The sequence below is a fragment of the Heterostelium album genome (genome assembly GCF_000004825.1).
Source record: "Heterostelium album PN500 unplaced genomic scaffold PPL_scaffold15, whole genome shotgun sequence".
Classification (NCBI taxonomy): domain Eukaryota; phylum Evosea; class Eumycetozoa; order Acytosteliales; family Acytosteliaceae; genus Heterostelium; species Heterostelium album.
Window position 1 is genome coordinate 45461 of NW_008805077.1, and position 25112 is coordinate 70572.

Consider the following 25112-nt stretch of genomic DNA (forward strand, 5'->3'; position numbering starts at 1 on the left):
CTTTCAGGTTAATCGAAAAATAATCTGTTTATCTGTTTATCTGTTGATTCTTTTGAAAATACTGACTTTAAATGAAAAATTACAGCTAATGATTTTTTGTGATTTTTTGAATTTAGTTGAAAATTGAAAAAAAAACGAGTAATCCAAAATTGTGAATATATTTAATTATTATTTATTAAATTAAACGAATAGGTTTACATTTATATGTATAATGTTTTTATCGAGAAAAGCATTTCAATTTGTGGGTGTTTCTACATCTTCAAATCTTAAACAATACCCAAATATATTAGTACCTATAAGTAATCATTATAATGAATCATTATCATTATCATTATCATATTCATATTCAACAACTACATCTTCATCATCAACATCAAAAGTAGTTAGATCAAGTAAAGGAGTAAAAGTAAAACCATCAATATCAATTGCAAGAAAAAGACTGATAAAATTAAGTTCAGTTAAAAATGCGTTGAATAAAAAGAATGAAAAATCAGAGGATGGTAGTGTCGAACCATTGTCAGCTGATAACATAAAGACAACGAAAGTAGAGAAACCGAAATTAATATTGACCACCACCACCGGCGAAGAAGATGTAAAACCAAAGATAAAGAAAGAAACTCTGGCACAAAAGATAGAGCGACTCGAACGTGAAATAGATGAAGAAATGAAACATCGAAAGAAAGGTGTCAAACCAAGTCAGACTCCTCATGGTGAGGATCCAGAGGAGAGAGTAGATGTTCCCATTGGTGAGGAGGACAAGTCGGATATCGACCGTGAAATGCGAAGAAAGTTTTGGGCTGCACAGATGACTATGCGTGAATCTCTCAAGAAGGACGGTGGTGAATATCTCTTTGAGGAAAAGGATTACAATGACACTGAAATTGGATACAACGAGCTCGGAAAGAAGTTGATGTCTTCGAAGGAGCGAGAACGTGCAAGGCTGATAGCGGAGCGACAACAACGACAATTGGATATCTTGGCAAAGCGAGCACAATCACCTGAGAAATATTCAAATCTACCGACACCCGATGAATATGAAGATGGAGAAGATGCTGCTGTTGCCGATGGAGATGACGATCTACTCGAGGATATCGACTATGACGATGGATTGCCAGATATGACTAGAATCGAAGTGGAATCGAATATACCACCCAATCAAGAGTTGATCGAAGAGTTTATGGAACGACAGAAACAAGATCTCATCAAACGAGCAGAAGACAATGCAGAGGATGAATTTGAAAAGAAAAGAAAGTTGAAAAGAATTGAATTTATGGCAAACAAGTTGGCGTTGAAAGAGAAACAGAGATTGGAACGTTTGGCAAGACTTGGTATTGTTAACGATAATATAGTTGAAATCGAACCAGAGTTATTCAAGAGATTCCAAGCTGGTGAAATAACAGAGGATGAAATGAAGGAAATCAGTAAGAAACAAATGGAACAAGAAGAAGAGCAAGGAGAAGATGGTGAGGATGGTGAAGAAGCTGATGAGGAAGATGATGGAGAGCGTAGTAAGTCTCGAGATTATCAATTTTTGAAACATTGGAAAATTGGATCGATTGAAATACCACCACTTTTGAAGCGTAAGATTGCTCAATCTTTGAAAGGAAACTCAACACAACAACTGCGATTGGATGCACAGGAACTATCAGAGAATCTCAGAGAGAGAACTCGTTCCAAGATTATCGATAAGCATACACCATTCAAGGTGGCACCAGAGGAGAAACCGGTGATTACCTATGGTAAGGGTCAGGCTTTGGCATATATTGCTCATCGTATGCCAGGTGTCTACGCGTGTACACACAGAGTATTCCAAGAGGTTGCCACTCGTCTGCCTAATTTCAAACCAGAGACAATGCTTGACTATGGTAGTGGTCCGGGAACTGTCATTTGGTCGGCAAGAGAGACTTGGCCGTCGTTGAAATCGATACGTGCGATCGAACCATCGGGATTCATGATTGACACTGCCAAGAAGATGTTGGAGGGTTCCACCAACGGTATCGTTTGGTCGCAGCTAGTCAGTCCACCAACTACACAAGCCTACCAAAGTGATATTGTCGTTGCCAGTTATGTGTTGAGTGAACTTCCAGATGAAGCAACGCGTGAAAAGGTGGTAACCGAACTCTGGAAGAATGTTAAACCATCGGGTATTCTGGTGTTGGTCGAACCCGGAACACCAATTGGATTCAGTTTGATCCGATCGATGCGACAGTTGCTGTTGGATCTACCGGCAGAGCCAGTGACCATTCACAAACAAAACTATGCACAAGTACTATCGCCCTGTCCACACTCTGGCCGTTGTCCAATGGGACATAACTCATGGTGTCACTTCTCACAACGTGTAGTACGTCCACTCTTCCAAAAGCTGGCAAAAGGACCGAGATCCACTGTTTCATTCGAAGATGAAAAGTATTCCTACATTGTAATGTCAAAGATGGTGCGATCTACCATTCCCAACCAACTGGAGAAACAACATGAAATCTATGGTGAAGAAGAAGAACAACCAAAGAAGCTGTGGTCTCGTATCAACGCACCTCCATTTAAACGTGGTGGTCATGTAACAATGGATGTTTGTTCACCTGAAGGTGATTTAAAACGTGTTACAATTGCAAAGTAAGAAGAAAGAATGATAGAGAGTGAGAATGAAACATATATAACTAATAACTAATTATTTTACTTTTTAGATCACATGGTAAACAATTATATAAAGAAGCAAGAAAATCATTTTGGAGTGATTCTTTGATTATCAATGAATCAAAGGTGAATTGGATCCAGTCTAGAACACAAATAGTAGAGACAACAGAGCAATTAGAGGCAGAACAATTGGCAATGAAAGAGAAGATTAAGAATTTGAAATCGATTACCTTTAAGAATAGCGATGCTCAAAAGGAAATCAACAAGGTCATTGCAGAGATTGAGAGTAAACCAAGCGAGAAGAAGAAGCAGCAGTTGGAAGAAGCCTCGAAAGTAAAGAAGACTGGTAAAGACAACGATTGGATGAACGATCTCGGTAATGACGATAGAAAGATGTTGGAACGTTTAGTTAAGGAAGGTAAATTCTCTAGCAGTGGAAAAGGATTGTTTGGTGGTGAAGAAGACGACGCTGCATCAGAGTCGCCAAAGCTGCATCAAGACTACCGTGAGATGAGTAAAGATGAATCGATTCAGTTTGTTGACGATGCCAAGAACCAACAGGATCAACAACAGCTTTTGAATCCTACTCTCGATCTAGATGATGTAACGGTATTCAGAGACAGTTCCAAAGCAAGAAAAGCAATGAGATCTAAGCTACTCGATGATATCGATATCTTTACAACACAGAACCTACAACCAGAGCAACTCGAGGAAATGAATCAATTCAAACAATCAAAGTCAAAGAAAGCTAAGCAACCAAAGAAAGGAACAATGGAGGCATTTTTATTGGAGGAGGAACAGAACAACGAAACCAATACGATCGACGATCTCGAATCACAGATACTCGAAAAACAAAGAAAACAACAACTACAAATGACTTCGATGGTTGAAGGTGTTTATGGAATGGGATTGAACACAAAGAACAATCGTAATCAAAAGAAAGTAAATACCAGTACTCTTTCAATTAAAAAGAAATAAATAATCAATAGTTTATCAATTGGTTGTTTTTAATTTAATTATCTTTTTTTATTATTATTTTTTTGATCGAGGAAGGATAATGACCACCACTTTACCTAATGTTTTGGGTTGCTATTTAAATTTCTACTATTGATATTAAAGTTTTAATATTTATCCATAGAGGTATTAATCTAAATTTTATTAATAAGGATTAATAACATTAAAGATGAGTCTTCTTTATTTAAAATTACAGAACATGAATAAGACATGAAAGTAGATTTAAGTTTTTTGGATACAACTTCTGTTAACAGATAGTTGAATAATAAATGAAATCATTTAACTCTCTTATTACTATTCGACAACTTGTAAAGAAACCTGTTTTTATAAGAACGTTCACAACATGTACCAATGTAATCTCCACACTATTAACATTTATAAAAATGAAAAAGAATCAATTCAGAGTGATCAACTAGTACTAGAATTAGAACAACTAGATCAAAAATTAAAAAAGACACTACGAAGACAACAACAACAACAACAACAACAACAAAAACTTTTATAATCCTTTCAAATATAAAATTACCAATTTTATTTGTTTATTAGAAACAACTCAATAAAGTTTAAGTTTAGACAAACTTTGTTTTATAAATCGATTTTATATTTTATTTATATATTATTTATATATATTTTATATATTATTATTATTACAAATGGTGCATTGCTAGGTTTCTACTTGATTGACCTCTTCTTGAGAATCTGAATCTGAGACCATCACGCGATACATAGAGCTTCTTTTTAATGAGGACAACAGCGACGGCAACACCAACGCTTATTACGACGACTGGTACAACTACGGCAACTGGGATAACCCAGCTTCTCTTGTTATCACCTCCACAACCGTTGGTTGGTTTATCTGGGTTGATAAGCATACTGAAATCTGGGTCGAGAATACAATTGGTACATTGTGGAACACTGACCGAAATATAGGTCATTGAGGAATCACCAACCTCAGTGGTATTTAGAATACCGGTGGCAGAGTATGCTGGACGACCATCCGATAAAGATCGATCGAGGAAACGACCGTAGAAAATGATACCGTTACGCTCAATCGAGAGGTATTTGAGTGAATCTGTACCGGATTTAGATGATGAACTACTGGTATCACAGGTTTGAGAGTCATCAGCTGAGACCTGAGTGGCAAACACAACCTTTAAGTAGTTGAGTGAGTTTTGGAATGCCCATCCATCGATTGTTACCGATGCTTTCAATGAGTTTGGTTGATAGGTACTGTTGATACCTGCAAATTCGATTTGTCTATCTGCCTTGTTGATCTCGATAACCGTAGTGATATTGGCGCTCAACACTACAGATTTATAAGTAGTAGAATCGGCTTGTGCATTGCTGGCGGATGTCGAAGTCCATCCACTGAGCAGAGTCTCTGAGACAACCGCTTCGGCACTGTCGATCTCCTGGATAGATACCATGTTGAATTTATATTGAACACCGAGTAATTCGTAGGTGCTAGCTGGTTCACTCTCGGATGTTTGGATTGTTGGTTTGGGATCTTCACTCGATGGCAATTTGAAGTTACAGGATGGACCGTTGAATCCAGCTGGGCATGAACAAATACCATTGTTACAGGTACCGCTACCACAACCGTCTGGACACACCGCGGCAGTATTTGGAGTGACATACAAGATTGACGATGATTCAAAAGTGTATTGATCGATGATGACAGTGAGTTTCTTCAGACCGGATCCACTTGGTGTGAAACTACAGGTAAGATTGAATTCGTTGAGAGTGATATTGGAACATGGTGCACCACCGACCAAAACTGTAATGTTTCTTTGGTTGGTAACTGTTGTCGACATCAAGTAACGACTGGCCATAACAATTGGTGGTCCTGTTGGTGCTGGATAGCTACCAAAGTTACCATAAATGGTTACAGCACCATCGCCTTCACCAATCGGTGATACAGATGTAACGATTGGATAGGATTGAGTGAAGCTAGTTTCATAATTGGAAGCACCATAGGTTGTGCTGTTTGCAATCAATTGCACCTTTCCTTGTGGCAATGCTGCAGCTGTACATATATAGAAGGCATTCGATCCACCCATAGTACCAACACAATCAACATTATTAACCTTAAAGCTTGTATTGAGATCGAAATTGATACCACTGATTGTAATCTCAATACCATTATCCTTTTGAGTGAATTGTACTAATTTAATTACAGGTGCTAAAGATAATAAAAGTTATTAATTTATGTAATGTACTGTAATCAAGATGATCATATATTATAATACTTACTCATTACTTTATAAACAACAGATACTTGAACATTTGATCCAAGATTAATTATTTTGGTAATTGCTGATTCTGGAATGGTTGTTTCAGCTAGTGTTTGATATCTTTAATATAAAATAAATAGTTTAATATTAGTTAGATGATATGTGCTTAAAAGAATATGTACTAATTAGTTTGTAAAGACATACGTTAAATGAGTGTTTGGTGAGATAACGGACACTCCTGGTGATGCATTAACACCCCAACCAAGACTTGTACCGATGATATCGATTTTACCACCATTTGCAATGGCAAAACCATTGGCTGGTTGATTGGTGATGTTACCACAGGCACCACTACCGGCATTGTTGAATTGAGCGTTTGCATTGAACCATGAAGCAGTATATTCTTTGTAACATGCGAAACAACCATCTACCTGATTGACTTGCGTGTTGACCAGACTCAAAGAGTTTACACCACACAGCTCCGACGGTATAGATCCTCCGCTACTTGTCAAACTAGGATTGTTTGATGCATCGAAATACTTTATTGAACTGTATTTAGCATTGGAAATACCTGTACTCAATGATTGTAAGTTTCTCAATACCCTAAATATTTGAAAATAATGTTAGCAAAAAAAAAAAACAATTATTTTTCAATCATTATTTAAAAATAGTTATTAACATACAATTTTGGTAATGTTTGGAAATATGCTGGATCTGGTAAATTTTGTAGAGAGGTACCTTCTTCTTGACTAAAATAAGTTGTTTAAAAAATAATTTAATATTTATATTCTACTAATATCTGATTGTGTTGTTTACTTACTATAATTCTAATGTTGGAATGGTTAATGGATAAAATAAAGTAGATTGTGATTGATAGTTGGTATTCTTAATTACACTATAATTTTGAAACATATAAATTAATAAAGAATAATAAATAAATTTGATATATTAAAAAAAAACATGCATTGATTTAATGTAAACAGCATAATCTTTCAAAAGATTTGGGGCAACTAGAACAGTAGAGTTTTCAAGGTAACTAAAATATAATATATAAAGTTAATATGTTTTTGTTTTAAATTAAGAATAAAGATTATTCTTTTAACTTACAAAGTTTGGAGATTTGTGAAAATACAACCACCAATTGTAATGGAAGGTCTTTGATTTGAACCAATAAGAGAGCTGTGGAAAAAAAAAAAAGTGATTAATGAAAAGATTACAATTAAAAAAAATAATAATAAAACTTAATAAACTTACATTGTTTGAAGTTGCATAAAATTAAATTGAGCATTATAAACTGTATCGGTGTAATAAACTACCCTATAATTTGAAAATAAATAAGTATTAGATTGATATTGTTTTGTATTTCCTTTGTAGATAAAATTGAAAATTTAAAAACATACAAATTTTTTAAAACTGGTAGAGAATTCGAAGTCATGGTGACAAAAGTACCATAGATAGAAGGAACTTCCATTACACTATATTTGGAAATTAAAAAGTAAATATTTAGATTAATTGTATTGTAAACTAATTGAATAAGAAAATAAATGTAAAAAAATACATACAAAGTTTGAATGATATTGTTAAATGAAGTTGATCCAAAAATGTTATCATATTTAATACCAGATCCACGAAGAACTCTTTTTTGTATTTGTATAAAAAAAAACAAAAGTAAAAAAATTAGTTTAAATTTTAAATTGTTTTCTATATTTTTTAAAGTTAAAACTTACACATTTTTAAGTTTTGGATGTTCAAAGAATGATGCTGGTAAAATATCTCCAATGGCATCACCAGTAATTTCACTTTTATTGTTTTATTAGTAAAATAAAAGAAGATGTATAGTTAAAAATAAATAACTTACAGATTTTCAAGAGATGGGAAAGCATCTGAAATATTAGCTGTTAAAATTGGAGATAAACCTGCAACTAAATCCAAACTTATTTTTTTTAAAAATTTAGTTGCTATTCTATTTTATCATATTGTTAACAATGCATACGTTATATTTTGTAAATTGGGTGCAGAAAACTTATTTAAAATCAAGCTACTTGGATTTGTAGATTGTCTACCAATAATTACTCTAAATAAAAAATAATATTCAAAAAAACTTTGATTAATATCTTGAATGATGAAAACCTATACTTTAAAAATAATTAGTTCTGCAGATTAATATATTTCATACAAAGATCTCAAATTGGTGGCAACTAGATTATTATTAAAAAGTGTTGTGGAATAAATTCTTCTTCCTCTTGGGTTTGGAGACCAAATCTTTTGCTCACTCATTGAAACTGTATCGGGAACAACAGATGTATTAGTTACGATAGGAGAAGTCGTTAAAGGGACTGGTGATGGTACTGTACCTATATTTATCGATGTGTAAGTATCGGTTGTGGCCGTAGTAGAAGTAGTAGAAGTAGTATCTGTCGTACCAGTGAAGCCAGTACTAGTGGAAGGCATAGAGGTAGTACCTGCAGTTCCAGAGGTAATTGGTCCTCCCGATGTTGTGAGTCCTGATAGGGTAGGTGGGGTGGAGGTTGGGTTGGCCGTAGTTGGATTGGCTGTAGTCGATGTAGTTGGATTGGCTGAGGTTGGATTGGCTGTAATTGGATTGGCCGATGTAAAAGTAGTACTTCCGGTGGTTGAAACGGTACTACCACTTGTGGTAATCGGTGTGGTGGTGGTGATGGTTGGTGAGGTTGTGGCTGGTATCGTTGTGGCTGGTATCGTTGTGGCTGGCATCGTTGTAAATGGCATCGTTGTGGCTGGTCCCGATGTCAAGGCTGGATTTGCTGTAATTGGACTAATAGGACTAATAGATGCTCCACCAGCCGGTTGCGCAGTTATTGAAGTTCCAAGAGTGGGTATCGCAGTAATAGAGGTGGCGGGAGCGAGAGTTGTTGAAGTCGAAGTCGATGTTGTACTTGGAGTGGATGCATCAATATATCTATTATTTTCATAAAAAAATATTAATATTTTTTTCAAACTAATTAAATCTATCAAAAAAATAAAAAAACAATTCTATATTGTAAATCTTACATTCCAACAACATTTCCATTCTCACATTTTAATGCAGGATGATTACAATTTGGAGAGGAACCAAAAACGATTGCAAACTCTGTTCCAATCATTGTGATAGCATCCCATTCTGAATTTTGCGCTTGAGAAATACATGCTAGTGCAGCAAATATCAGGAATACAATATTTAGTATCCTATGTTTTGATTGCTGCATTTTGAAAAATATATTTTTTTTTTTTAAATTATCGATAATCTAAACTTTCTACTTTTGATTTATATTGTACAAATAAAAAGGTATGTGCGTGTGTGTACTAAGGACCTAAACAATTATTATTTGTGAAGTATTGTTTATTTTATTTTTTAAAAAAAAAAACAAAAACAAAATAGAAAACTATAAATATCTATCTAATTAAGCTTTGTCAAAGGATCAAGATTATAGTGAAATAATTGTTATTTGTGTGTGAGAAAACAACTAAAGAGAAATAAAAAATAATGTTTGTCTACAATTAAAGTGAAAGGGCATCACCAATTAGGGACCAAAAAAATATTTTTGAGTTGATCAAAGTGACCATCGAGTTTTTGATTTATTTTTATTTTTATTTGGTGCAGGTTGGCACCAATCTCATGGCAAAAAAGCTAACCACTAACAAAAAAAAACTCTACAAGTCAATAATAGATCTACCATTTTTAACTGTTTTTTTTGTAATTTGATCAAAAAAAAAAATTCAAGAAAATCTTATCATAACGTTTTTACTACATCAATTGAAAGTAGTACCCGAATTAATGATGATGCAATTAAATTAATTAATTTTATTGATCAATCAAAATTAGGTTGATAAAAATAAATATCAAAATAATGGAAATCATAAACTATTTGGTGGAGATTAATTAAAATCTACACTTTACCATGAAAAACAAAAAAAATAACAAATAAATTTAAATAAATAAAATATGATAATTTTCGAAATTTTATTTTATTTTATTTTATTTTTTAAATGTCAAGGGCGACGAATTCAGAAACAGATCTAATTTAAACGATCAATTTGAGAAATAGAATCGAAGAGAAAGAAGAAATAATCAAGTATGAATAGAGTATTGCAGAGATGCAACATATTGAACACTAAGACGTAGGCTTGTGAAATTAGAGAAAGAATAGAAATTCACTTGCTAAAGATAGATAGATTTAGATCGTTCGCGAGAGAGTAAAGCGGTCCAGTTTCATCCTTAATAGAACGGCAGAGACTCAAAGTGGAATATCAGAAGAATGATTTTTAGAGAAAATATATACTGTGACTTTTTATTTAGCAGAGATTTTGATTGTAACTACGCCGTCATGAAGAACCTTTTTTTTTTATAATACCAAGAAAGTTGTGAAGTTCTTTGAATCACTTAAAGAATTCTGTGTAATTTGATCTAAATTGTATGGTCAATCTATACAATAGACTTTCTTTCGAAATACGCACAGTCATAGAGTCTGTACTCAAACTCTATGATACAAACAGCTTCTCATCTAATAATAAAGCAAAAAATAAACAATTCTCAATAGAGTAGTCTTTTGTTGGGACTATTCGAAATCCGGCTATGAAATTACTTCACCAAGTCTATTTGTTATTCTACATCTATTTATTACAATTTATTTTATAAAAATAGTTATCATCTACAACAACCACTTAAATAATTAAAGTGTTTATTTTATTTTATTTTATTTTTAATTTTTCACAATATATTTGCCTCATAAACAATATTTAAAGAAAATTGGCATCACAGATAAATTCAAAAGACACTTTAATTTTATATGACACACAATTTTTGCTAAACCAATGAATACATTCCCTCCTTTAAATCAATGAAATGAAAATGATTTTTTTTTTTTTTTTTTTTTGTAATGATCAAAAAAACAACACACTTTTTTTTTTTTTCATTCTATCACACACAAATATTGACACCTGTAACAAAAATTATCACACACTAATTTAATCAAACATAAAATAATCATCACAACCAAATTTATTATTATTGAATATATTAGTGCACTTATAAAAAAAAAAAAAAAGAATATAGAGAGTTATAATTGGTATTCGAATACCAACAACGGCAATCAAATAAAACCATAATCAAAACACTCAAATTAAATCAAAATCAAATCAAAATTTAATTGTTGTTGTTTAATTATTCATATCACTACATAGTACATACTCTCTTTTTTTATATCATCATTTATTCAATTATATTTAAATATACTAATAAATAATTAAATTTGTTAACATTTTTTTATTTTTAATATTTATTTATAAATTATTTTTTATTTTTGATTTCACCTCCACATTGTTGTTGTAAATTGTAGGTTTGTTTTATTTTTATTGTTTTTTTTTTTAAAAAAGATAATAATAATAATAATATTATTTTAAAACTTATCATTAATTCTATTTTTAAACAACAATAACAATAAAAAAATTAAGTAATATTATATATATATAAATAGATCAGAGCATAAGTTAAAGAATGGGAGCATGCTGTGGTAAAGAAGCAAAGCCAGAAAGAGAAAATCCAAAGGCATCTGCACATACAAGTGAACCTGTCACCAAGACAGCTGAAGTAAGAGCCGAAGAAAAGATTTCATCTGCTCGTAAATATCCAACCATAATTTAATCATCAAATTTACAAAATCTGGTGATTACATCTTGTCTTTTTTGTTTTGTTTCTTTGTTTTTATTAATAATATTATCATTTTTTTACAGAGGATATATCTATAGGAAATGTAGAAGATAGTTATGTTGTTGGAAAAGAACTTGGAAGGTAATAATAATGCGCTGAACAATTGATTAAAACAATAAGCAAGTTTGTTAACATTATTTTTATTCTATATATAGAGGTGCATTCTCAGTGGTTCGTGAAGGTACAAAGAAAGCAAACAATGAAAAGGTTGCTTTGAAATATATCGAAAAGAAATTTGTAAAGAAGAAGCACATCGAACAACTTAGAAGAGAGATTGATATTATGAAAAAGGTTAATCATCCAAACGTATTAGCACTTAAAGAGATCTTTGAAAGTGATACTCATTTAACATTGGTAATGGAATTGTATGTGTTATAATAACAATCGTGTGGTGAGAGGTTCAAGCTTGAATAAATTCATGATTTGATGATGTTAACAAACAAACAACTATTATTTATAGGGTAACAGGTGGTGAATTGTTCTATAAGATCGTGGAGAGAGGATCGTTCACAGAGAAGGATGCACGTAATGTAGTGAGACAAGTGTGTGCCGGTGTAGAGTATCTCCACTCACAGGGTATCGCTCATCGTGATTTGAAACCAGAGAATCTCTTGTGCTCCGGTGACGGTGACGACATGACCATCAAGATTGCCGACTTTGGTCTGAGCAAGATCTTTGGTGGCGGTGAACAACTGGAGACCAGCTGTGGTACACCAGACTATGTCGCACCAGAGGTATTGACCGGTGGCAGCTACGACAACGCAGTCGACATGTGGTCGATCGGTGTCATCACTTATATTCTCCTCTGTGGTTTCCCACCATTCTACGCATCCAGTCAAAATCTACTGTTTGAAAAGATTCTCACCGCTGACTATGATTTCCCTGAACCTGAATGGACACATGTCTCAGAGTCTGGTAAGTAATTAATTGCAAAAGCATAGCTTTGTTTGTTTTTTTCAATACTTATTAATTAACATATACATATACAAAATTTCATTTACTTTCACTTGTTTATTGTTATTATTATTGTTTAGCTAAATCATTTATTAGAGCATTGATTGTTAAAGACCCAGAACAAAGATATACAGCCAAGAGATGTTTGGAGGATGCATGGATCACCGGATCGGATATCAATGCAGTCGATCTTCATAGCCACTTTGCTGAGAAGATGAAGAAATATAATGACCAAAGAAGAAATGCACAACCAACCATGTAAATTTAAAAATGAAATTAAATCAAATAATTTTCGGATCCAATGCTCAATCATCAAATATAACAACAATAATAATAATAACTCATTACCAATTCCAAACATTATTAACATACTTTAAAAAATAAATAAAATCAAATTTTCAAAAAAAAAAAAAAAATACAAAAATAACAAATTATAACAACAACCTTAGTAAGAGAGTAAGTAATGATTAAAACAACAAGTACTTGATGATGATTGTTAACTGTGAGTGTTCAATTGATCATCGTTTTAACATGTTTATAACTCTATGAGGCTTTTTTTTACTCATTATTATATAATTTTTTTTTTTTTTTTTTAGTTTATTGTTTTATATATATTATTGATATCTTTCTAATTAATCTCTATTTTTGATATCTCTTGTTGAATATGATAGTTAAAGATAAACACTTTTTTGAAAATTTTTTCAAGTTGGTGTCGAAATTAATTAAAATGATCGATATTTGTTTTGGTTGTTGCTGATTTTCATTTAATTAATAATTAACATTTTAAATCTTAGAAAGAGGTATACCTGGCAAGCTTTGTAAAAGACAAAGAAACCTTAAATATTGTATATATAATAATATTATAAAACTTCCAAAGATATTATTATGAGCTCAACTCCACCTGTATCAACAACGACATCAAGTGTTATAAATATTAAACCAACCGATCTTAAACCTTTGTTTTCTGTATGTTGTTAGAACTTTAAGTACTTATTATTAATATTTAAAAACTAATCAATTAATCTATTATCATATATATATATATATTAAACAGGAAATCATTACAAATATTACAAATAGAGATGAATCTGTAGAATCACAGAAACCTGCAATTAGAGAATCGCTAGCAAGACATCTACCATCGTTCGATCAGTCAAAGGTTGCCACTGATCTGCAACAAGCAGAATGGAGATCAAACATAGAGCTACCTTTAAGACAAGGTTTAAATAATCTATTTGTATGTATATATTGTAAATACATTAAATAACAACTAAAATATATATAATAATAATAATAATCTTATTAACAAAACAACAAAAACAATAGAAATTAGAATCAATTAAAAATGAAAAGATAGAACAATTAATTGAATTAGCTATTTTTATATATGATCTTGGATATGTAGAAGCAACCTATTTGTTATATATATTCGAGGATCTGTTTGAGAGTAGATCTATCAGTGAATCGATAGAGTTGTTCTCACTGATGGAGTCACGTGTAGAGTTCTTCTCACAGGATGCATTCGTTGGAAGTGGCAGAGCAAAGAAGCAGCTGCTCAAGCTGTGTAACGATATGTTGAGACGTCTGAGCAAGTCAACCAATCCAGAGCCATGCGGTCGTATCTTGATATTCATGTCATATCTCATCCCAATGTCAGATCCATCCGGTATCAATTCGAAATCGATCAACAACGATGAACATTCAAATAGTATTGAATTACTACTGAAACAACAACAACAAGATCAGAATCAATTATTGGATAGAGATCGGGATGGCAATGAGAGTGGTAATACTGTTGACCTCAATTTCTATAGACAATTCTGGTCGCTGCAATCATTCTTTCACAATCCTTATCAACTCATCAATAATGTACCGTCATCGGGATTTGTTGTCGCTGCCAATGCATCGGTTATAATCAACAAGGACCGATGGAATCACTTTACCCAAGCAGTGGAACTGGTTCTAACTACATTCGCTACACATATCAACCTCGATGAATTAGAGGCACTTCCAAAGACACATTACTTTACAAAGTATCTCACCGGTAGTAACTTGATGAAGTTACAACTAAAAGATGCTATCTTTAGAAGAAATATCCTCACACAACTATTATTTACATTTCAATTCCTAGAGATTACAATTCAAAAGAATCCATCGCTATTCTCTGATGATTATGTAAGCATATATAAACATTATCTTTAATAATAACTACCTAAATACTAACTAGTCAAATAAATATTGCATATTGCTGTAGAAACAAATTATACAAAATCAAACACTTAGAGCATTCAAGATATTATCACAGACACAACCGAATGGTGCACATTTTGCAGAGTGTCTATCTAGTATATTAAAGAGAGAAACTAATTGGATATCGTGGAAGAGAGACAATGCGTGCAAGTCATTCGAGAAACCAAGTTGTCAACCAATAGTGGTGAAGAAGAGAAAGGTAAAGAAAGCATCGTCATCCTCAAAGGTTACAATGGGAAATGCAGAACTCTCGAGACTCTGGAATATCTCCAACGATAATCATGAATTTCTCAAACAGGAGATGAAGTTGTCGTTGGACACCTACTTGGAACCGTTGAAACAAGAGATTGCACAGCAAGCGGTCGAAGCGAAACTCAAGGAGGAGAAAGAGGAGCGTCTCAAACAGAAGGAAGCGAAGCGTAGAGAGGATCGTTTGAAACGCGAGGAGGAACTCGCCGAGAAGAAACGAAAGAATCCCGACTACGTAATGACCGAGGAAGACGAAGAACCGATCATCATCGACTCTGACGAACTCGAGGATCTCGATGATCCACAGCCACTCTTGAAAGACGATCAAATGTATATTTGGAAAACAATGAGATTGATGTCGAGAAAGAGAATCGATTGTTTCAGATCTTCGGAAAACAAATTAAAAGTAGATGAAATCGTACAATCTTATTATAATAACAATAATAATAATAATAATCATAAGAATCAATCAACTTGAAAATTAATGTTATTAATTAAAATTTAATAAAAATAAGTTTTTACTTTTTTTTTTTCTCAACAACAACCAACTAAACTTTTCTATTTATTTATTTGTTGAAAATTTTAGAATACATTTAATTATCTTTAAAGATAACTTTATCTTGTAAATCTAATTTGAATTGATTTGAAATCACCATAAACTAATGAATAATAATATCTATTTAAATAGAGTTAGGGTGAATCACTTACAAATCAGTAAATTTAAAATACTCAGAGAGACAGTTGCAATCATACGTTTAGTATGCACAAAGAACTGACTCTAATAATTATTATTTATTAATCTATGCAAACCTATTATGATTTAATTAAATGATAATTTAATTTTATTATTTATTTATTTATAATGTTATAAATAAATTTTAATAAAATAATGCTAAACAAAAGATAAATTATTAATCAACATATTAATTTTTGAAAAAAAAAAATCTTAAAAGTAAAGTGATTTTTCAAAATTTTATTGATCATATATTTTTGATTAATCATTGCATATCCTTTTCATATCATTAAATTATTGATAATATACATATAATGTCAGCAACAGATATATTTACAACAACTTCATCAAAGTATTTATTTCTCATTACCTGTACATGTCTAACAAAATAGCGATTTAAATTAATAATTATACTTTCTATAGGTTCAATGATTCATTGGTATTGATAAATAAATTAGATAGTTCAAAGTTCCCAAGAATACTTTCTAGAATCGTTCAAAAGATTGGTTGTGATAAGGTAACTAATTATAAACCAAAAATGAAATGAAATATATAAAACAAAAATAATCTAACAATATTAATTGATTAAAAATATATTGTACATAAATGTAGAGTGAAAGAATATTCTCACAAGTAGAAGAAGAACAATTACAAGGTGTTTTGGGGTTGGCTGCATACGAATTGAAAGCAATCATTGAAGCATGTTCTTTTATTTTCGAACAGACAGCATACTACTCACTCTCTGGTAATAGTTTGATCGCTCAACTACAAAAGACAACACTACAAAACGATAAGATCACCGCATTCCAGAGTGTATGGACAGAGAATGCAGAATCTACATTACAACAATTGAGATCGAAATCGGTTGCACCACTGGTCTTGGGTGACATCGGTTGGAGATTCCACTTACAAATGTCACAATCATCAATGAGTAAAATTAAACAACCATCTGCCATTTTCGAATTCGATTTAAAGTCTGACGTATGTTATTCAGTTTTGTTGAAATCATCAACACTATTTATAATTATAATCATTTTAAACTAACTTTTGTAATTTATCAATCAAAACAAAACAACAAAACAGTCTAAAAAAGATGAAAAGATGGTATTAGAATTTAACAAAGAACAATTACAAGATTTCTTTTTACAATTGGAATTGGTTCAAGCTAAATTAGATTCATTGGCATAGATATAATTTTATTCTATTTATTTAAAATCATCCCGACTGAACTCCAACTATCAATAACAATAATAATAACAACTAAGATATTTTTTTAATAAATTAAAAACACTTTGTATCATACCATATTGAAAAGATTAAGTTTTATCGAAAATCCCGATGATTTAAAATATTTTAACCTAATGAAGGTGATCACCTTTAACAAACAGCGAAAACACACACGAATTTTCTGGTCTCTGGGAACCCATCACAAAAAAGATTTTTTTCACACAATTGCTATTTTTTTAAAATAAAATAAATTCTGCAAGATGGAAGGCTTTTAAAAAAAAATCGAAAAACACGATTTTTTCAAGATATTTATTTAATTTTCTATCATTGCTATTTATATTGTTATAAACATTTAATTATTATCAAATAGAATAATGAAAGTAGTAACAATTTTTGTAATACTTCTAACATTAAGTGTAATTTTAATAGAAGCTAACAAGAACCAACCAGATGCAAGTGTTTGGGACCCAGTAACAAGCTTCTTGGAGCAAGCAATCGTCAATGGTTCATTCCCAGGTTGTGTCGCATTGGTTGGAACTCGTGATAAAATTCTATATTCAAGTGCTCCCGGAGCATATACCTATGGTGTTCCAACACCAATAAATGTACCTAAAGTACCACAAATGGAAATAGATGTAAATATCAATAGAAGATATATTATAGAATCTATCTACAATTTTCTATAAGTTGTGTAAAAGCGTTACTTATTCATATTACTATCATCATATTATAATAATAGACTCTATTTGATATGGCAAGCTGTACAAAGGTTACTGCCACCACAACAGCAATTGCACAATTCTATCAAAGAGGTGAATTAAGTTTAGATTCAACAATTGCTTCGATTTTAGGTCAACAATTTGCTGTCAATGGAAAGGGTCCAATCACAGTTTTGAATTGTTTATTACATAACTCTGGTTTTTACCCAGATCCAAACCCATTTTGGAGTACGAAAAAAATCATTTCTCTAATAGATATTCAGATTTTCAAATATTAATATTCACTGCTTTCACTATTTATAGATACACCAGAATTTGGATGTCCAGCAACAGCTTATGAATATCCACCATTAGAGTTTTCTTGTCAAACCCAATTCTATAATAGTATTATGAATCAGAGTTTAATGAATCCAATTGGTTCAACCTATGTATATAGTGATTTAAAGTAAAGCTTACAAAAGAAAGAAAACAAAAACAACAATTTTATTAACCTGTTCTTTGATTAATAGTTTCATGACATTAATGCTTGTAGTTGGACATTATGCAAGAACATTGGGATATGTAAAAGAATATGAAGTTTTACAAGATTGTCTTACTGGTGGACCAGGTATTGATCAATGTTACTATGAGGCATATGTCAGAAAATATGTATTCTATCCACTACATTTAAAGTCAACCAACTATTTACCTCCAACTTACTTGGCACCTTATTGCGCACCAACTGAAAACGATACTGTATATATGCACACCACTATTCAGGGAGTTGTTTCTGATGGTAATGCCTATGCAATGGGTGGTATCGGTGGACATGCAGGTGTATTTTCAAATGCACCAGATATGTATCAATTCATGCACGCAATTATGTTTGCCGATAAAAACAGTGACTACCTCAACTCTACAACCGTTCAACTCTTTACAACTGAATACAATCATACACAAAGTAGCAGAGCTTTAGGTTGGAATACAAATGACCCAACAGTACCAGGTAAGTTTTTTTTTATTATTTTTAAAAGCCAAAAAGCAACATATTTTTTGTTTTGATCTTCCCTCAATATTTCCAAAAATAAGAATAGCGAATCTGAATAGTAGATTGCACGTCAACACTTCAAATAGGGAGTGCGAGATTTAATATGTTGTGCCGATGATATTGATTTTGACTTTTTGGTGAAATTTAAATTCTTGGTATTAACATTTAATAAATTTAATTCTTGTTCCACGCCTTTTTTAGATTATGGATGGAGCCTTGCCTGTGGAACACTTTCACCAAAAACATGGATGCATCTTGGTTACACAGGAACAATGCTGTGTGGTGATCCTGATAGAGAGTTGATAGTGATTCTTTTAACAAACCGTGTTTACCCAACAAGCTCAAACGAATTGATCCTAAATGTCAGACGACCTTTTGCCACACTTGTTCAACAAATCTTTGACAAATATTATCAATAAAAATAAAAAACACACATTTTGCATATTAAATAATTTGATTTAATTTTGTTTTTGCAAAATCAACGAATAAGGTGATTGGTTCTTTTTTACTTCTTTGATGATCACCCCACATATAAATGCTTGATTTATTTTTAATCAGCAAAATATCAATAACTCGAAAATTACCAAAAAAAATCATAAAAATTATTATGCAATTCAAAAAAAATTCCCAAAAAAAAAAACTTTTTACGTCAGCCAATTGATGGCATCTCCTCCATACCAGGATGATTAATAAGAAAATTCGAATTTGTGATTTATGAAAATTGTCATCATCATCAAAATTGTTTTATGATTCAACAACCCATTTCATGGAATTTGAACATGGTATTGATATTTTTTTTATTAGCAGTGTTTTTTCAAAAATTAAACAACAACCCCTAACTCTAGTAAATTTAGTTTTTTTTGCATCTTTTACTGTTGCAGGAATAAAAAAAAATCACTCTCTTTGCATAATTTCCTTTGGTGGTGGAGGTCACCGTTTGATTGATTCGATTAATTGTAGAAAGATCTTTCTCCAAACTGAAATATTACAGTATTTTTTTACTTTTTCTATTTTTTTTTTGACCAATTGTTGAGGCTAATTTAATAATTAACCACGTTGGGTGTTCTTTGAGATTTTTATAAATTATACACCCATTTTTTAACTTTATTTAGAAAAATTCCAATCAATTCAAAAATAAAAAACAAAAATTCATTAAACACATTTAGTGAATGAATTATCAGGAGGTCTCTCCCTACAAACTACTATCAATCATAATAATTTATTCATTATATTACTTATATACTCTCCCTCCAATAACAACATTAGAAAATAGTATTAGTATCAATACAAATTAAAAAAAAAAACAAGAAACAATAACCCAAAAAAGAATTCTTTTTTTTTTTTTTTTTTTTTTCGAATATTTATAGAATTGTATCTTTTAATCAATCAATAAAACACACATACACCAACAAATAAACACGGGTTCCCGTGATTGAATCGAAATATAGATTACATCACCTTGTTCCCATCGTTCTATTATAATTCACTAAAGTATCTTGATATTAGTTTGAAAGAAATATCGTTGGAAAATAAAAAAAACAAAACAAGAACCAGTAAATTTAAGGTAAATATCTCGCGTATAATTAGAATTAGGTTGTATCAAAAGTGGTTAAATTTAAAAAAAGTATATAACAAATATATTTTGATGATGCGAAAAACCCCCTTTTTCTTTTTTGTTTCTTTAAAAAATAAAAATTCAGCGACTGTAAAGCAAACAAACTCAAAAAAATTGCAAAATATCTTGCAGAGAAATTTCTTTTTTTCTTGATTTCAAAAAAAAACAAAAAATTTCCATATCACAACAACCCACACAACACACACCAATGAAGATAGTGTGTGGTCACTAAGGTGGTCGATCATTCCAATTTATCATCCCTCATCATCACTATAACACACGGTGGTCTCAAAAAAAAAAAACAAAAAAATTTCAGTTTTTAATTGATTCATTGTTAAATATTTAAAAAGACAAAACCCCTGCTAAATAGAATTTTAAATTTTATCAAACAAACAAAAAAAAAAACAAAAAAAGAAAAATCACAAATTCAATTTTATTTAGGCAATCATCGTCAGTAGGCAGACCACCGATACAAAATATTAAAACTCAATTAATCAATTACCTTATCATTTTTTTTACCCAAACAGAATTCTCATCGTCATCTACACCTCATTCCACCATTCTTTCATATTTTACATATATGTTTATATAAATATAATTAAACAACTTTAATCAATCTTAATATTTATTTATTTATTTATTTCAAAAAAAAAAAAAACATTTCAATCAACAACAGCTAATTAGTAAATATTAATAATTATTTATTTATTTATTATTCCACTTCATCTTTCTTCTCCTTTATTCCTCTTCAAGACATGCTTTGGAGTTTCAAAAAATATTCTTTTCATTGTAATTTTTTTAGTTGACAACTTTGCAAACCAAAAAAAAAAAAGTATATAATTTCTAAACACCTTTGAAAAACTAAATTTTCTCTTTGATAATCTAAACCAATTATATTATTCTATCTACAATATTGTTGTTATTCATTTTACACCAATCTACAAACAATATATATATGTATATTTTTTTTCAATCTAATCTGTTTATATCTTTCAATCACCAAAATTCTTTTTCAAAAACTTTACATCAATCACAAACAATAGAGCAACCCATATCCATTTGTTCCAAGATACCTCAATCATCAAAATATATAATTGATTTCGAAAATTTGTATAATTTAATCAATGTTTTTAGACCATTAAAGTTGTTTTAGTTGATTGTTGTTTTCATTATTCTAAACAAATTAATTTGTGGTCATATTAAGTGACTGCTCCCTCAACCAATCTTTATCTTCGCAGCACCCATTTGTTTTTTTTTTCAGCCATGATTTTAAAACTTATTATCAAACAACAATTTATTAAATCACATCATTTTTCAATAAATGAAATCCCACACTTTTTAGCATCTTGTAATACATGAAAAAGTTTTTTGTCGGTTTTAAATGTGGGGCTGAGATTGTTTGAGGCAGCGGGTTTCAAAACAACAATTTATTTAAAAATTCAAAACAAAAATAGTGGGTGACTATATATAAACTTTATCTTTTATGTGTGATGTGTGTTTTGGGCTTTAGGAGGTAATAAATTGAACATGGTAAACACAAAATTAAAATTTAAAAAAAATATGTTTCTTAATTACAACAACAACTAACAACAGTGATTGTTAAGAAATGTCAATCAACAAATATACAAGTTTTTCTTTCCTAATCACTTATTACATAGCCCTTATATAATTTTAATTAACTGCCCAGTTGGGTACACACACACACACTTCATCCAAACACACCACACAAACCATCCATCAATCACACACTAAACACAACAACATATAAATTATAACACACACACACACACAACTTCAAAAAAATTTTTTTTAAACAATCTAAGCAATTTTTCAATTCGTTTAATAATAATAATTTAAAATATATTGGACCAACAACCTCACGGCTACTACCCAAAAAGCGTGTTTTGACAACCTTATCAAATGTAATTAATAATTCTCTATTTGGTAAAATCATTTTACTATTGTAGTATTATGAACTCAATAATTTCATTTTTTTTTTTTGTTTGTGATTTTAACAATAGTCTTTGGTGTGGGTGATGCTTTTATTACCTTTAATATCAATTTGCCAACAACTAAAATAACTATCACCAACATCATCCAACAAACAACTGACTTTGTTGGCTTTTTTTAGCTGTAAAACTTTTAAATATATGGATTTTAATTTTTTTAAATTCAACCAGTTAAGTTCATATTAAATTAGTTATATTATATTTTGTTATCTTATCTGTCAATCATCAATATATAAGTAATTACCGTTTTTATTGTAGAACTATTATTATTCTATTTTCCATTAAAATCATCAAACAATATTAATAATAACTAACCAACTTTGCTTTCACCCAATTACAACAACTAGCAGTAACATCAAACAAACAACACAAATAAAACCAATAACAATAATAGCTCATTAGTATATTAGCCATAGTCATATAGTAAATATAAATCAAACTCTATCTATTACTCACTAGTATAGGTGTGAGCCACAAGATAGATCTCTTAATTTCACCTGTTCAGGTGTCCTGAAAAAGGTAATTGGAATCATCATTGAATTTGAGCGTTATTATCTTTTTACCACCATCCATTCATTGTTTACACACAACACAATCCATCAAATTGACACAAAAACAACAACAATCAAAATTAATTTGCCACAGTCCAACCAACCTAACTTTTTTTTTTTTTTCCAATTCCTTTTTTTATATTTTTAAAATATCCATCAATCATATTCATTCGTGTAAATTTCAGTCACGCGATCGAGTGAAAAAGGAGTGAGAAATGTCCAAAGAGTTTGACGATCTCAGTATTAATAATGGTTTAATTAATTATTGGTTATTCTTATATTAGCTCCATAAACACCCAAATTCATTATCACAGCTCAAAACCCCTTTTTATCTTTTAACAACAACAGCAACAACAACAACAAACACTCAAAAACCTTTTTAATTGATTAATGGAATCAGTGAGAATCGTTTTAGATGCAAATATTTATATAGAAGTTATACATATTGTTTTGGTGTCCTGTTTATGCAATAACAACAACATTAAAATCCATATGAGCTTTCACTAAAAATAAATATTGATCAATGTTTGTGTGTTGGGAGTTTGTTAATGTGTTTTTAAAAATGTCTTTTCAATGACAAAATAAAAATAAATCAGTGTGATTGATCAAACACCCACAATCAATTAAATTTAAACACACAATATATCTCACCCCCACTTAAACACACCCACACTTGTTTATCTCAACAATCCACACCATAAATTCATTTTTCTCGACATCAAGAGTGGCTACTCCACTGTCACACGATAATATGATTAATTGATTGAAATATTGATCATCTTAGCTTACTCCTATTATCTATCAATCTAAAATTGTACGAAATGGAGCAACAAACAAACAAACACTCAACAAAAAAAAAAACAACAAAAATCAAACATACTAGTATCATAACTTTAAAACATTTATATAGTTGAACTGAAAAACCCAAGTGTTTCCAAAATAGTTGCTCCATCCAACGCCTTCACGACATCCACACTATTTTGAATTTATATAATTATAATTGATTTATTTATTATAATCAACAAAATACTTTATTGTTAATATTATTGTGTATTAAAAACAATTTATTTTATTAATTTTTGTAGTTGAGGTAATTTGATTGGAAGTTGACCAATTGATTTATCAAATTAAGGATTCTTGTTCGATCAAATTTATCTTCTATGATAAAAACATTCACATATCACCATACTTTTCTTTAATTGTATTAATTAACTTCCAGTAATTTTTCCACCATCTTTAAAAGATATATTATCTTTATTTTAATTGTATTTTTATATTTATTTATTTATTTGTTTGTTTATTCATCGTCGTCGTCGTCGTGGCACACCACAATAACCAATAACATTCTTTTTAAACACCCACCCAGCCGCTGTATTATTATATATTTATAAATTTATTTATTTATTAGTTCATTCTGTATTCTAGATCTACCTTTTAATCTAACACTCCACAAATCAAAACAAACACTATCAGTTTCCATATTTGTATTTTAATCTATAATACCTTCAAAACACCTATTTGTTCAATTATCACGTTTATTAAAAAAACGACAACTATAAAACAAGATAATTCATTCTCATTTTCATTTAAAACTCAATTGCAATCAACAATCAAACCAATCCACAATAGTAGTATTAGTTTTCATAAGCTCTATAGTTTTTTTTTTTTTATGTCTTGACATTAATAGTAAATTATTAAATTATTAATAATAGTAATCCTAATCAACCAACCAATTTTTTTTTTTCTAATAGAAATTTAGAAATAATCCATCATCAGTCAATCCAAGCTAATAAGTGGTAGACAACCTCCCTATCTTTATATAGTTTTACATTCTACTATTATTTAATAGTAGCCTTCTTCCTTTTTTTTTTTTTATTTTCTCAAAATTTCCACCACCAATTTTTTTCCAATCAAAATCATACTTTATATATTTATTTATCTAACTAAGATTAACTATAACCACTAAACTAAACCTCCTTTTCATTTGGAGGAAGATCTTAACACTTTTTTTTCCTCTGCAAATATTTTACACAACCTCTATATATTTTTGTATATATCGTCGACAAGCAACAACACAATCTTATTTTTTTTTGAGGAGAAAAAAAAATATATTATTATCTTATTTATATAGCTTGTAGACCTTCCTTTTAAATCCGATTATTCACCCTCCAATA

The 25112-nt window shown here is 30.5% G+C and overlaps 5 protein-coding genes across 5 annotated transcripts; 4 read left to right on the forward strand and 1 right to left on the reverse strand.

Moving 5' to 3' along the window:
• Nucleotides 1–211: 211 nt before the first annotated feature.
• Nucleotides 212–3609, forward strand: PPL_10756 (small ribosomal subunit Rsm22 family protein; the record flags this gene model as incomplete). Its single annotated transcript, XM_020581521.1, has 2 exons — nt 212–2610; nt 2682–3609. 2 exons carry the CDS (start codon nt 212–214, stop codon nt 3607–3609), a joined length of 3327 nt encoding a protein of 1108 aa, XP_020427837.1.
• A 115-nt stretch (nt 3610–3724) lies between these two features.
• Nucleotides 3725–9103, reverse strand: PPL_10757 (uncharacterized protein; the record flags this gene model as incomplete). The annotated part of the gene is made up of 16 exons (XM_020581522.1): nt 3725–3779; nt 4297–5827; nt 5899–5999; nt 6084–6482; nt 6563–6628; nt 6700–6774; nt 6844–6915; nt 6987–7058; nt 7134–7196; nt 7280–7354; nt 7442–7516; nt 7607–7678; nt 7738–7812; nt 7873–7953; nt 8056–8817; nt 8910–9103. 16 exons carry the CDS (start codon nt 9101–9103, stop codon nt 3725–3727), a joined length of 3768 nt encoding a protein of 1255 aa, XP_020427838.1.
• A 2288-nt stretch (nt 9104–11391) lies between these two features.
• Nucleotides 11392–15535, forward strand: PPL_10758 (putative protein serine/threonine kinase; the record flags this gene model as incomplete). Its single annotated transcript, XM_020581523.1, has 9 exons — nt 11392–11515; nt 11628–11685; nt 11760–11969; nt 12065–12519; nt 12639–12816; nt 13449–13524; nt 13613–13795; nt 13885–14733; nt 14915–15535. 9 exons carry the CDS (start codon nt 11392–11394, stop codon nt 15533–15535), a joined length of 2754 nt encoding a protein of 917 aa, XP_020427839.1.
• A 569-nt stretch (nt 15536–16104) lies between these two features.
• Nucleotides 16105–16978, forward strand: commd10 (COMM domain-containing protein 10; the record flags this gene model as incomplete). Its single annotated transcript, XM_020581524.1, has 4 exons — nt 16105–16142; nt 16214–16307; nt 16403–16771; nt 16874–16978. The coding sequence occupies 4 exons, from the start codon at nt 16105–16107 to the stop codon at nt 16976–16978; spliced, it is 606 nt and encodes a 201-aa protein (XP_020427840.1).
• A 413-nt stretch (nt 16979–17391) lies between these two features.
• PPL_10760 (serine hydrolase domain-containing protein) lies at nt 17392–23230 on the forward strand (the record flags this gene model as incomplete). The annotated part of the gene is made up of 9 exons (XM_020581525.1): nt 17392–17652; nt 17757–17964; nt 18040–18181; nt 18246–18721; nt 18965–19040; nt 19568–19607; nt 20357–20387; nt 21640–21726; nt 23223–23230. The coding sequence occupies 9 exons, from the start codon at nt 17392–17394 to the stop codon at nt 23228–23230; spliced, it is 1329 nt and encodes a 442-aa protein (XP_020427841.1).
• Between the last annotated feature and the right edge of the window lie 1882 nt (nt 23231–25112).